This window comes from Sinohyriopsis cumingii, chromosome 9 (genome assembly GCF_028554795.1).
Source record: "Sinohyriopsis cumingii isolate HCF-2022 chromosome 9, ASM2855479v2, whole genome shotgun sequence".
NCBI lineage: Eukaryota > Metazoa > Mollusca > Bivalvia > Unionida > Unionidae > Sinohyriopsis > Sinohyriopsis cumingii.
In genome coordinates this window covers 34,142,368-34,154,773 of record NC_142969.1, presented here as the reverse complement: position 1 = coordinate 34,154,773, position 12,406 = coordinate 34,142,368, and the positions used below count along the sequence as shown (strand labels likewise).

The 12,406-nt window shown below is 36.0% G+C and overlaps 1 protein-coding gene across 1 annotated transcript in view; it reads left to right on the top strand.

Annotated features, from left to right (window-relative positions):
• LOC149791514 (sonic hedgehog protein-like) overlaps window positions 1-11,051 on the top strand; it is a 40,123-nt gene extending 29,072 nt beyond the window's left edge. The window contains exon 3 of the mRNA XM_089970038.1: window positions 5,404-11,051. Coding sequence (XP_089826164.1) covers window positions 5,404-6,092 — 689 coding nt within the window. The 3' untranslated portion in view covers window positions 6,093-11,051. The remainder of the gene's footprint in view (window positions 1-5,403) is intronic.
• The last annotated feature ends 1,355 nt before the right edge of the window (window positions 11,052-12,406 follow it).

The following is a 12,406-nucleotide window of genomic DNA, read 5'->3' as shown; positions in this document are numbered from 1 at the left end:
ATTTCACATGATGTTAAAGCATTCAACATGATTTATTAGGATGTTTCGGGCATAAACGTATGACTTGTCATGCACTGCATTATGCTATCTCGTGATGTTTAAAGGATTGCATTATAATACCTCATGATTTTTAGGCATTGCATTATAATACCTAATGATGTTTAAAGCATTGCATTATAATACCTCATGATGTTTAGGCATTGCATTATAATACCTCATGATGTTTAGGTATTGCATTTTATTTTATGCTACGCAGTGAATTACCTGATTTTCTAATTAAAATAATATTGATATTTCACTGTAGTGAAATAATTATTTTTTCACTACAGGAACTACTTTTTTGGGTCAGAACATACTTACCTTACCTCCCTTTGATTTTCTGTCAGTGAACTATTTATACATTGATGAATTACTTGTGGTTGTTTTTTTTATTAATGATCCCTGTCTGTTATCCTTGAAACTTGTGGTTTGTTATTCTGGAAATATCAGTTAATTTTTACCAATCTGATGTGGAACTAATTTTGTGCGCAGGTACACATATCACAGCAGAACATGTACGGTAAACAGCTGACATTACCGAAAGAAATCTGCTAATTCACTGTCACAAACTTTAGGTAGCCAACGTATGTGAGCTTAAAATAAAAATAATATTTGCTTGAAACGAGTGAATAACGGATACATTTCATCTCGTGGGTGAAAAACTCTAGTATTTTCATTCACTCGATGAAATATAGCCGTTATTCACTCGTTTCAAGCATATATCCTCTATATTTATAATACCTCATGATGTTTACTTATTAATGCATGGCTTATGATGATATCTTTCAAGCTGCAGTATGATTTCTCTTGGTGTTTAGGAAATGAAACATGATTTCTCCAGATAGTTAAGGCATGCCAGGCGTAGTTTTCACGGTATTTTAGGCAGCGCAGCTTGATTTGGCAGTTATTGCAATATGATTTCTCAGGACGTTTTTGCGTTGCACGATGATCCAGGAGAGCCGCTTGATTTCACATGGCATTTTACACATTACATTATATTGTCTCATGATTTCTTTGGAATTGTAGTATGATTTCTCAGCCATTGCAGCAGGTTTTCTCAGGACGTTTTGTGGGACTGGGAAATGATTTTGCATGCTGTTTTAGGTATTGTAACACGATTTTTCAGGTATTGCAGCCTGATTCTAAGGCTTTACTCCCGATATGTTAAACATTGCGACATGATTCATCAGGTAATGCAATATGATTTCTCCTGATGTTGAAACATTGCGACATGATTCCTCAGGCATTATAGGAGGCGTTATCACGATATGTTAAACACTGCGACATGACTTTTCAAGCATTGCATTATGACTTATCCTGATATATTAAACATTGCGACATGATTTATGTGGCATTGCAGCTTGATTTCTCATGATGATTTAGGCAGTATGATTTCTCGTCTTATTTCTGTTACGGTGTACGACCAAAAATTGCTGATTTAGTATACCAGTTAGCATGGATTGAATAGGTTTAAGTACATCTACATAATTAATGTTTTGTTTAACAATACGATTATCTACTTAAAAATAATTAATATATGGGCGATTTTTAAACAAAATATTTATATTAATACTAAATAAAAGAGATAAATGACTCGTGTGTGTGTGTGTGTGTGTGTGTGTGTGAGAGAGAGAGAGAGAGAGAGAGAGCTTGTTGCAGAATTCCTCACACGAAGCTTTCACCAATCTGCTGTATGTACGCATATTAATGACTTGAATAAGAGGAGGATTTAAGACACGTGTCCCTATTGTTTGTATACTGAATTGTTTCTTCTTACAATCATTAGCTTTTTTGTTACTAGTTGAGTATTTAATCGTTCGTTTGTAATATTATGTAACTATGACATTATATCCCCATTTTAATATGCAATGCTTAAATTTATTCTTCTAAAATACCTCTAGTCCCATTCTAGCAAATTTTGTTTCTTTGTCTTATATTTTCCCTATGAATTAACTACATGCCTCGAATGTCAGATTTTCCTGTACAAATGTGACATATTAATCATATTCTATTTTGAAACATTGTCAAATTGACAAGAAAAATAGGGCTAATTTTGCGATACCGTTTAAAAGGTGGAGGTGGGTGGGGTAGGATGGGAATTTGTGTTGATAATCTGGACGTTGAAAATCATCCTACTGTGCCATTGAAAGGCTAGGTCTATATTGTAATTCGGACTATTGGAATACCTGTATAAACACAAATAATTAAGATGCTTCCACCGGCTTATTGACCCTTTAAACCAATCCTTCTTTAGAAAAGAGTCTGATTTGTTCATTTTATTTACCTTTTCTTCTTCCACTAATCCGCAGCCCGACCGTCCCGGCACATCTGACTTTTGTCCCGATGTGTTAATTAGATCTGTATAAAGGGCCGTAGGACGAACCTGCCGTTACTCGGCTCCGAAGTATGGTCGCCGAGTTACAATGTTTTGTCTGCAACAGAAAAAATGGCGATAAAAAATTAGGGCGAAAGACACAAAATCCATAAAAATATCCCAGTCTTTGTGACGAATTAGATCGAGTTATAACACGCTCATATATCTAAACTAAATCGATGTATTACGAATAAATCTTGGTATTTAAATTTTTCATTAATCGTGTTAAACGTGCCCAATTTCCCAGTTTAATCAGAGTGTAGAAAGGGCACTGTTCGCATAGGCTCATTTTATTTTTTTAACTTTCTCTTTTCATTGGTATTATAAATATAAATTGTAAAGTACTAAAGCTGACTAAACTGATCAAACACGCAAAATAAAGTGACATAAAATTGGTGAAGTACTTCTTTTTCACATACACGTTCCTTGGACTGAAAAACGGGATCAAGAAATTCAAACATTACCTTCACACACAAAAATACAGCCTGAGTCGACATGTCTTATTTGCTCAAGATTATGTAATGCTTAATTGACGAGTCCATACAATGATAAGAAATTAAGAGTTTTCTAGCTCCGGAAGCTAGGTCAGACCGGGTGTAGCTGTCCCCCCACCCCCGTAAATTCTCCACATCCTATATCCCCCACTTGACAGGAATCTCCCAGGGCCGAGGTGGACTATTCCGACCACCACCACCCGTCCAAAAGTCTTCCAACAAAAAGTTTCACCCAATCAGTTTTAGACAGTCAATCAGCCACTGACTTATTAATCTTATTTCTAGTTATGTGTTTATAAATATGTAACTGTATCAAGAAGACGTTAGATTGGTCTGATTCTGAGCAGTAGTGAGCACAGTGTAGGAAATACAAAATTCAAATTTATTTTATCTCCATAGTCCTACAACCAATGTACCTGAAATTTTCACGGTAAAGCACACCTGGTTTGCATTTACTTGGTAATGTTTTTAAAGCAAAGACTTTGATTAAATGAAAATAGATATGCTCAGAAGTAAACGTGCTAATCTTGTCTTTGGGGACCGGTCGATATTTGAGGATGTACTAATGTTGTCTTTGGGGATCGATCGATATTTGGGGACGTGTTTAATCTTGTCTTTGGGGACCGGTCGATATTTGAGGATGTACTAATGTTGTCTTTGGGGATCGATCGATATTTGAGGACGTGCTAAATCTTGTCTTTGGGGATCGGTTTATATTTGAGGATGTGCTAATTCTGCTTTTGGGGATCGATCGATATTTGAGGACGTGCTAAATCTTGTCTTTGGGGATTTATCAATATGTGAGGACGTGTTAATTCTTGTACTTGGGGACTAGTCGATATTTAAATTTTCAGCTTATTTTATGCATGACTGAAGACAGCTTTTTTTCAGCATTTCCTCTTGATCAGTGTGTTCTATTTATTTTGAAGTAATTAGAGCTTTGTCATCATTTAGGTTTTTAATTGTTTCCTTATCGGTATATTTATATAGATATATGAAAGACGAATGTGACTTCCATCAAAGATGTGTGATCGAATTTGTCCGTGGCATTATGGCGTTAGAGATTTATGGAATTTATACTCGAGTTCTTTGTTACCAAAAGCTTCGCTCGTAAAAGCATTGCACAGTGTAGGCAACATTATATCGATCTTTGCAACGTGTTCCTGTTGTTGTTGATGTTGTAACGATTTTCAAACATGCTTTTTTTAAAAAGTAAAGTGAAAGTGTGCTTGGTGTACAAAAGACGACTAGACCTACTAAAATGAAACACGAATAACAATTTGTGTAAACGTTTTCAACGCAAACATGTGGGTTATTGTACAAACTTAAAATGATTACCTCACATGGAGAAGACTGACAGTTATGCTCTTCAAAAAGGATCCTTAGGACTGTTAAGAGTCTTGAAAAAATGTGGTCCTTTTAGATTTGTCGATTCATAACTTTTGTTGTCGGAATCTAAAATTAGGCCTCAGAGATAGACAGAACACTTTGTGGACCCTGTTTCAATGTATTTTTACCAATAAAAAGAGAACATCCACCCAAAAATAAAGCAACAACAGACCCCTAAGAACACAACAAACAAATTAAAAAAAGTAGATAAAATCATCCCATTCTTGGAATTTGAATATCGGTGACATGGGACTCACTGACATCTTTAGGAGGCTCAAGAATCTTACGCCGAAATTCAAATAAATTCGTATCTGCTCTGTCACGTTTATTAGGAAGCAAACTTTGGCGCCATTTTACAGGTATCTAAATTTGGGACTGACTTTATGCATGTCTTTATTTGATTTGATATGGTTGCGGTACTAATTGTTTCATTGGGAAAAGACTCTGACATGAGGGAAGGGGGTCCTGCAAATAGATTAGTATCTTACTAGAAAACTAGATCATTTTGTCTGCCTGACAGACAACCACAAAAGTCTATCTACAATTATGCATCAAACGTGACTTCGTCTCTTATTCTTTTTATATGAACACTGTTGGAGGATTTTATCGTCCTTCGTGTACAATGGCATCGCGCTTCTCCTCACCCAGTGATAAAAAATGTAAAGAAAGCAAACCAAGAAATAAAAAAAGAAAAATAAAAAGAAAAAAGAAAGAAAGAGAAAACGATAGATAGATAGATAGATAGATAGATAGATAGATAGAAAGAAAGAAAGAAAGAAAGAAACAGTAGCTGGAATATATTATGTATGGTCCAACGGTTTTTACTTGGATGTAGATAGAAACTGAGAATCCATTCCATACGAATGGCGAGATCTTTAGAGGTACATAACATTTTCAAAGCTTGGCTCCACTCCAAGAAGCAGCACTGGAACATAGGCTGAATGAATTCCGGATATAAATGAATAATTAGGATGCTGGATAAATGATGCTGTTTATTTTGCAATTTTGTCTTTACATGACCGAACTTTAAATATCAGGGACTTTGTAAATCCAAATTATAAGCATTTTAATTGCTCGAGGTCTTATTGATGTGATCTTCCGTTTCAGATTCCTCGGTTGCTGTGGTGATAGGTGGTTGCTTCCCTGGAAGTAGCTTGATTCAGACGGAAGCAGAAGGAGTGAAGTCAATGGCGGAAATAAGTGTCTGGGATCGTGTACTGAGCATGTCATATGATGGGATATTAGAATATAGCGAGGTGATAGCGTTGATGGACCTGGATAGATCAGCTTATGGGCGATTCTATATCTTGGAGACGGAAAATGGACGTCGCATTTCTTTGACGGGAAAACATCTTGTCTACATCTCGCGTAACAACTATACTTCCACAAGCTTAGATTCTCTGGAGGTTATTTACGCTGATGATGTCAGTGTTGGTGATTATCTCGTGACGGACGAGAACACAGATACACTGAAATTCTCAAAAGTTGTCAACATATCAGTGGACACAAGACAAGGGGTTTATGCACCATTAACGAAGCACGGGACAATAGTCGTAGACGGCGTCGTGGCTTCGTGTTATGCTTACATAAACAATAATGACGTAGCGCATTTTGTGTTTGCTCCATTGCGTTTTATGCATGACGTCTCAAAATATTTAAAGATATTCATTTTATCTACAAGTGATGCACATGAGAGTCACAAAAACGCTGTAAGTACCGGCATGCATTGGTACGCAAATCTTCTGTATCAGATAGGGACGCGTGTACTCAGTCCCGATACGCTTTTCGTCCATTGATTCATTTCCCGGAAAAAAAAGGTGATAGGATTCCAACGGACTCAATGGCGTCTGAGAAAATACTTTTTTTTAAAGGCTCCATGGCAGTGATAGAGACCTTTTTGCAAATGACCTGATTATAAGAAACTAGATTCTAACTTACAATCGAGATTATTTAATTATGGGGAGAACGTATTGTGCTGAAAATCGTTATTCAGTAATATGTAGTTCTGACAGATATTTCAACATTTTCTTAACCTAAACCTCTCCCCTAAACTCACCTACCCTTTTCACTGAAGCTGCAATGCAGAGTCATAGTTGTGCAAAGCAGAGAAATACACGAGCACTTGGGACCTAATGTTAAAGGTACAGCCACATACTGTTATGTGGCTACAAGTTCACGCGCACCTAATTTTACAATGCGGGCGCTTTGTCACTGCCTAAACTGATGTATTAGTGTAAATGTTCCCATCTTAGCTTCATATAATTATGTGCACAAAATTACGGAAGAACCCGTATTCTGTGAACATTACGTACCGTACTTAAAAATAATCCGAACCGACGTGATGTCCCCGAACGTTTATAATATGTGACATGATTACTCCCAATTATCCAATTGGTTCTCCTCAGTCGGAACACCTGGATCAGTTTCTATCTAGAATCGACTTGGAGTAAGCCGAAATTATGTACATGAACTACAACACTCAAAGAGGATGATCTCCCCTTGGTAGGACAATCCTACTGCCACAGTGCTGTAAGTTTCGAGATTAAATGTCACCTGAAGAAAATAGTATAATTTTATAACTGTATTAGTGTTACGACTCTATGAACTGAAACTATGTAACAGAAAGGAGTGAAACCAACAAGTTTAGTAAAATCAACAAACACATTCATTTCTCTAAGTTAAAAAGTGAAATTTAAGAGGAACTTATCTCACTGAGAATTAAATACCAAATGATAATAAATATTCTATCACAAGTCCAAAGGTAAAGAATGAATTCCAGTAACATTGAATGTGCTGATGTACCCAGAGTCTTGAATTGGTTGATGTAACGTCAGTCTTGATATATTGCAATGATATCCAGAATGTCTTTGAATGAATTTACACTAATCCAAAAAGTGGTTTTGTCTAAAATGTCAATGAGCACTTTGTAATTTTAATTAATAATCTAAATAAAGTGATTCTTCTCAAATTATATCTAAACACAGCAGTAAATAATTCCACAGAATGAACTTAAAAGAGGAATGAAATAATTTTTTTTATCACAACCTTTAATAAAAAAAACTAAAACACAATAGGATGTGGGTCAAACATTCTAGGTTTGCAAACAAGTCTCGACATTAAACTCAGATATCAGTAAACAGTTTTGATAATGATAAAATTTAACAGTATACAGGAAACAATAGTAGGATTGAAAAAAGGTCCTTGTATATTAATCCACGGAGACTTTGAATAAGGTTGAGATGATCTAGGGGTAAAACCATCGTTACAATAGCGAGATAGTCTGTTACACTAAACTATATTCTGAATAAGTAAGTGTTCTCTTGAGCGCGGAAACTCGTAATCTAAAATAGTACCGTACTAAATTATCATCGTAACGTTACGGAATTGTTCGTACAAGTTCGGTAGCATGAAGTTTTGTGATAAGTTTCAAACTTGAAAAGAGAAATCTATGAAAGTTCCAACCTGGTGGAAATAACGTCAACGGTTAAATGTCCTTGAGGAACTCATTGATGATGTGTGACGTGACATAACATGAATATACACGTATGTACATTGGCGGCTTCATTATTATTTCCGAGGTGCTTTTTCCAGTCCTCGGGGGAAAGGCATGAGCGTGTTCCTATTACAAATTCCCCGTCACCCATGTAGTTCGGATAACCGAGACAGTAATTTAATTGAGTTTTTGATGTTTTCTGTCTTGACTATCAATTAGCCTGTCTATCTCTGTCTGTCTATCTATCTGTCTGTCTTTCTATTTGTCAGCTCCTTGACGTCATGAAGATCGACTTCTTCGTTGAAAAGTAAACTTTGTTGCCTTGGTTTTTTTTAGTGATTTAGTATAATTAAAATTACAATATTGAAGTAGTTCAAGCTTCGTTTGACTTAGCTTTTATACAGTTACAAACACTTGCTTGTAATGCATATTTTTAGTTGTATGCCTTATTTTCTAGGTGAATATATGCCAGTTTATATGTTTAGCACGATTCGTCCTCGCACATAGTGCTTGACTTTGATTTACAAAGTTTGTTTTGGTTGGTTATTGTACAATTTAGAAAAATAAATCTATCGTCTCATATGACTTCCACATTGGGTCATTACCATTGTTATTATAGTTTTAATTTTTTACTCTACTGCTTTCCTTACATATTTTATGCACATCGTCTTGCCCATAAAGTGAAAACAGACCAGCAAACATATTTAAAGGGAGGCGACTTCAGCAAGTATCTCCATGAACGGGTTCGTGTTGCTAAATTGACTAAGATTGTCAGAGATGATAATCTACAGAATCTGTGTTGTGTGTTGTCACTATATATATATATATATATATATATATATATATATATATATATATATATATATATATATCATGCACGATATATTTGATATTTACGTAGTGCTGCATTTTCTTGCTAACAAGGAACTACTGTTACTCCTCATATTGCTTCCAACTACAACCAATAATCATTTTCGGGTTCCACTTATCTAAATTCTTGAATACTCCTGGAAATATTCTTATACCAGCATAACCGCATCATTACCGTGATAAAAGCTAACGTTCATTCGTCGAAACTACTTCTTCAAGTTCTCGTTCAGAGCATAAATAATTTGATTTACATGACATTTGTATGATTTTGATTGTTTAATTATCTCTGTGTTTTAATTGAAGTAATTCTTGTAAGAATTTTCCCGCATTTGAATTGAAACGTATGTACTGGATGAATCACGGATTTACATTTTCATAATTACTGATGGAGATACGTATATCGTTGCGTACAGAGTGAATATATACTATTAACAGAAATTAGTAGAATATGAAAATTTGTGAGCAGATGATATTTTGCCGCAAACTGGAAATGCTACTAATTCACCTGCACACAATAGCCATTTTTATTTCTTCATGCACGCTATTTTTGTTATTGACATATTTCTTTACTTTTTTGCTTTAAATAAAGAAGTAGCATATAAATGCACCTGGCGGAAGTGACGTCACCACTGCGACTTCATTATAGTGGCGACGAAACATATTGCAAATAATGTAATTTTCCCTCTACTTTAAACAATGGCGATATGCTTGTGATAGACAGAATGTCCATGTTACCGTATGTACTGTATTTCTTTATGTTTCATTATTTGCTGAAGTTGCTTTAATGATAGATACCTTGTCATAATAATTCATTATACGTCATTAAGTTACGAGAGTAGTGTAAACGTACTCAGTTAATGTATAGAAGCAGAGGCTGTTACAATCTGTCGTTACAATGGGAAGATTAATTGTCTCAGTTCGTTTTCTTTTGGTTTGACGTGAGGGGGGTGGGCATTCTACAAGTACATATGTGACATTTCCAATTGAGCAGGAGTCATTGTCGCGTGAACCATTTCAAAGAGAAATCATCGAGATGTACTTTATTTTCTTTAGATCAATACGCTATGGAATATTAATTTCTTAAAATTGGTACGAACTGATAATATGGATGGCCGCATGGGCTGTAACTAATTATAACAAAAAGTCCAGTATAAACGTACAAATCAATATATATTCCACCTTCCACTTACCTGTCACTCGGTGAGATCCAGGCCAAGACCAAAGCATTTAAATATGGAGATGTCCTTTATGTTACCAGTCAATGAGAAATTAAGGTCGATTTGAACTGAATAGTTCTCATTGTAGTACATATTTCAGTCTGTTGTGAGTGTAATCTGCAACCTTTGTGACCACGACTTGCGTTCACCAGGAACATATTTTTATACGTATATCACTGGATGACCATTTGGGCAACTGTCATTGTAATCGTGCGACTTGATTGTTCTGGCCAAAGTGCAAACTCTGGCTATCCTTTGTTTGATAGAAGCAAGATGGCCATCCTTTTTAGTTGTAGTATATGAATTCTATGAATTGGATCACTATGGCAGACAGAAGGTCACCATCTTTTTTCTTGACCATTTTCACGAACGAAGAAACCATGCTTTAATTTTTTAAATTTTGAGTTGAAACAGACACCTATTATAAGAACGCCAAATCTCTCTCTCTCTCTCTCTCTCTCTCTCTCTCTCTCTCTCTCTACACACATGTCTTTGCACGATCTAAGGAGTAAGGTGTGCGATTCTTAGCGATCAATGCGCATACAGATTTTTTGATTTATATTTGCCCTGATCGGATTAAATTCAAGATCTCCGAGATAATCGAGATCTGACAGACACCAACACGAGGTCATGCTCTGTTGACTTTTCGATTGATCAATTATATTAAAGAGAAAACGTCATTCGGAACATATGCTTTCTAAGAATAACTCTCACTAACATGAAAAACAACACTTTCCATGTATCGGATAGGTTACTGAAAATAAGTCGACCGGGAATTTGAAAAGCCGACAGAACATCGAAATGTGTTGGTGTTTGTCAGATTGATTTATTATTGGAATATCTTTATTTTAAGCAGATTAAACTTGGCGTAGACTCTTTTCTCTACAAAGTCTTTGTACATCAATTAAGTCCTGGTTGGTGTTTTGCTACTTATGAAAACTTTTGAAGGCAAACGTGATGCTTTTAGTATTTATTTTACTTTTCTATGAATAGATAAATATGTTGGATTTTATTTATTGTTTGTACAGATCGCCATCTAAGAAGATGAATTTTGTCACAATGATATATGTATATAGATGAGCATTTGGACGGTGTTCTTGTTGTATTAGTGTCTTCCTATTTCGACACCGATATTTATTTTGCATAGTTTAAGAATAAAACATATCATGTCGAGAGTTGTGTTCTTGTTTTCATTAAATGAAAACATTCTTTGGAAACAAGTTGTATGATTTTATGAAAAAACTCTATTTTTATTGCCACTTACATCCGTGGATAAGAGAAGGGTTCATTGGTCCCTCTGGTTGATGAAGAGAAGGGGTCCTATGGTTAAATAGATAGATAGATATATAGATACATAGATGCATAGATAGATAGATGATGATGATGATGATAATGATGAGAGAGAGAGAGAGAGAGAGAGAGAGAGAGAGAGAGAGAGATAAGCTAGCTAGACAGACAGACAGACGTAGCTTTATAAATATTTCAGTCATAGGAGAGATATAGACACATTAATATATGGGTTTTTTGTAGGGACAATACGAATGGAACTGGTGGGTGAGGTTACTGTTCTACCGCTCCGGTGGCCTTGTGGTTAGAGCGTCCGCTTCGGATGCGGGAGGAAGTGGGTTCGATCCCCTGCCGAGTCATACCAAAGACTTACAAAAATGGTACTAACAGCCACATCGCTTGGCGCTCAGCATTAAGAGGTTAGTGTTAGGACTGGTCGGCCTGGTGTCAGGATAATGTGACTGGGTGGGACATCATACTACATGTCTGCGGTATGATGCCCCAGTGCTAGACATCACTATAAACTGTCACACTGCAGACATCGTAGCGATATGACTGAAAAATTGTTAAAGCTACGTTAAAAATACAATCACACACACACACACACACACACACACACACACACGTCACTGTACTGGATATTGGCAACAATGTTGCAATGGTCTGATCTGAATATACGCTACTCGAGGAAGAGACAAATACATTAGAGATAAAGACAGACATATGCAACACATAGACATAAATTGATGAGCATCAATCTATCATACCTTAACAAAAAATCGACTAAAATTGTTTAGGCAAGAAAGCAAAACACTTTGAGGCATATGAGTGGCCCTGAAAACGGAGTTTGTTTTTTTGTTAACATCATTCGGTTAACATAGAGGGCATCGCACAGGTCTTCTTCTCTTTCTCAAACTTCTTCTGACTTCTGGACCGTAGATGAGGACTCTCTTCAGACAGCCTTGCCTCTCCATATAGATTATTCTTTTCCAAACTCTCGTATCGGTGATCCGGATGATTGTCCATGATGATCTGACATACATCGGTAAGTCCGTACGGAACAGCATCGACGAAAGATGGTAGATTATTCAACGTTAGTCCACATCTTGTGACGAGAAAAGGTGAAGCGAGTGTAATGAGCCGCGGTTATTTATAGTGAAAGAGCGGGTCGAAACGGATTGAGTTTTTTCAGCAATCCGAACACGCTTACACAATTTTGTCACAGTACGGAGTCTGTCTTTCA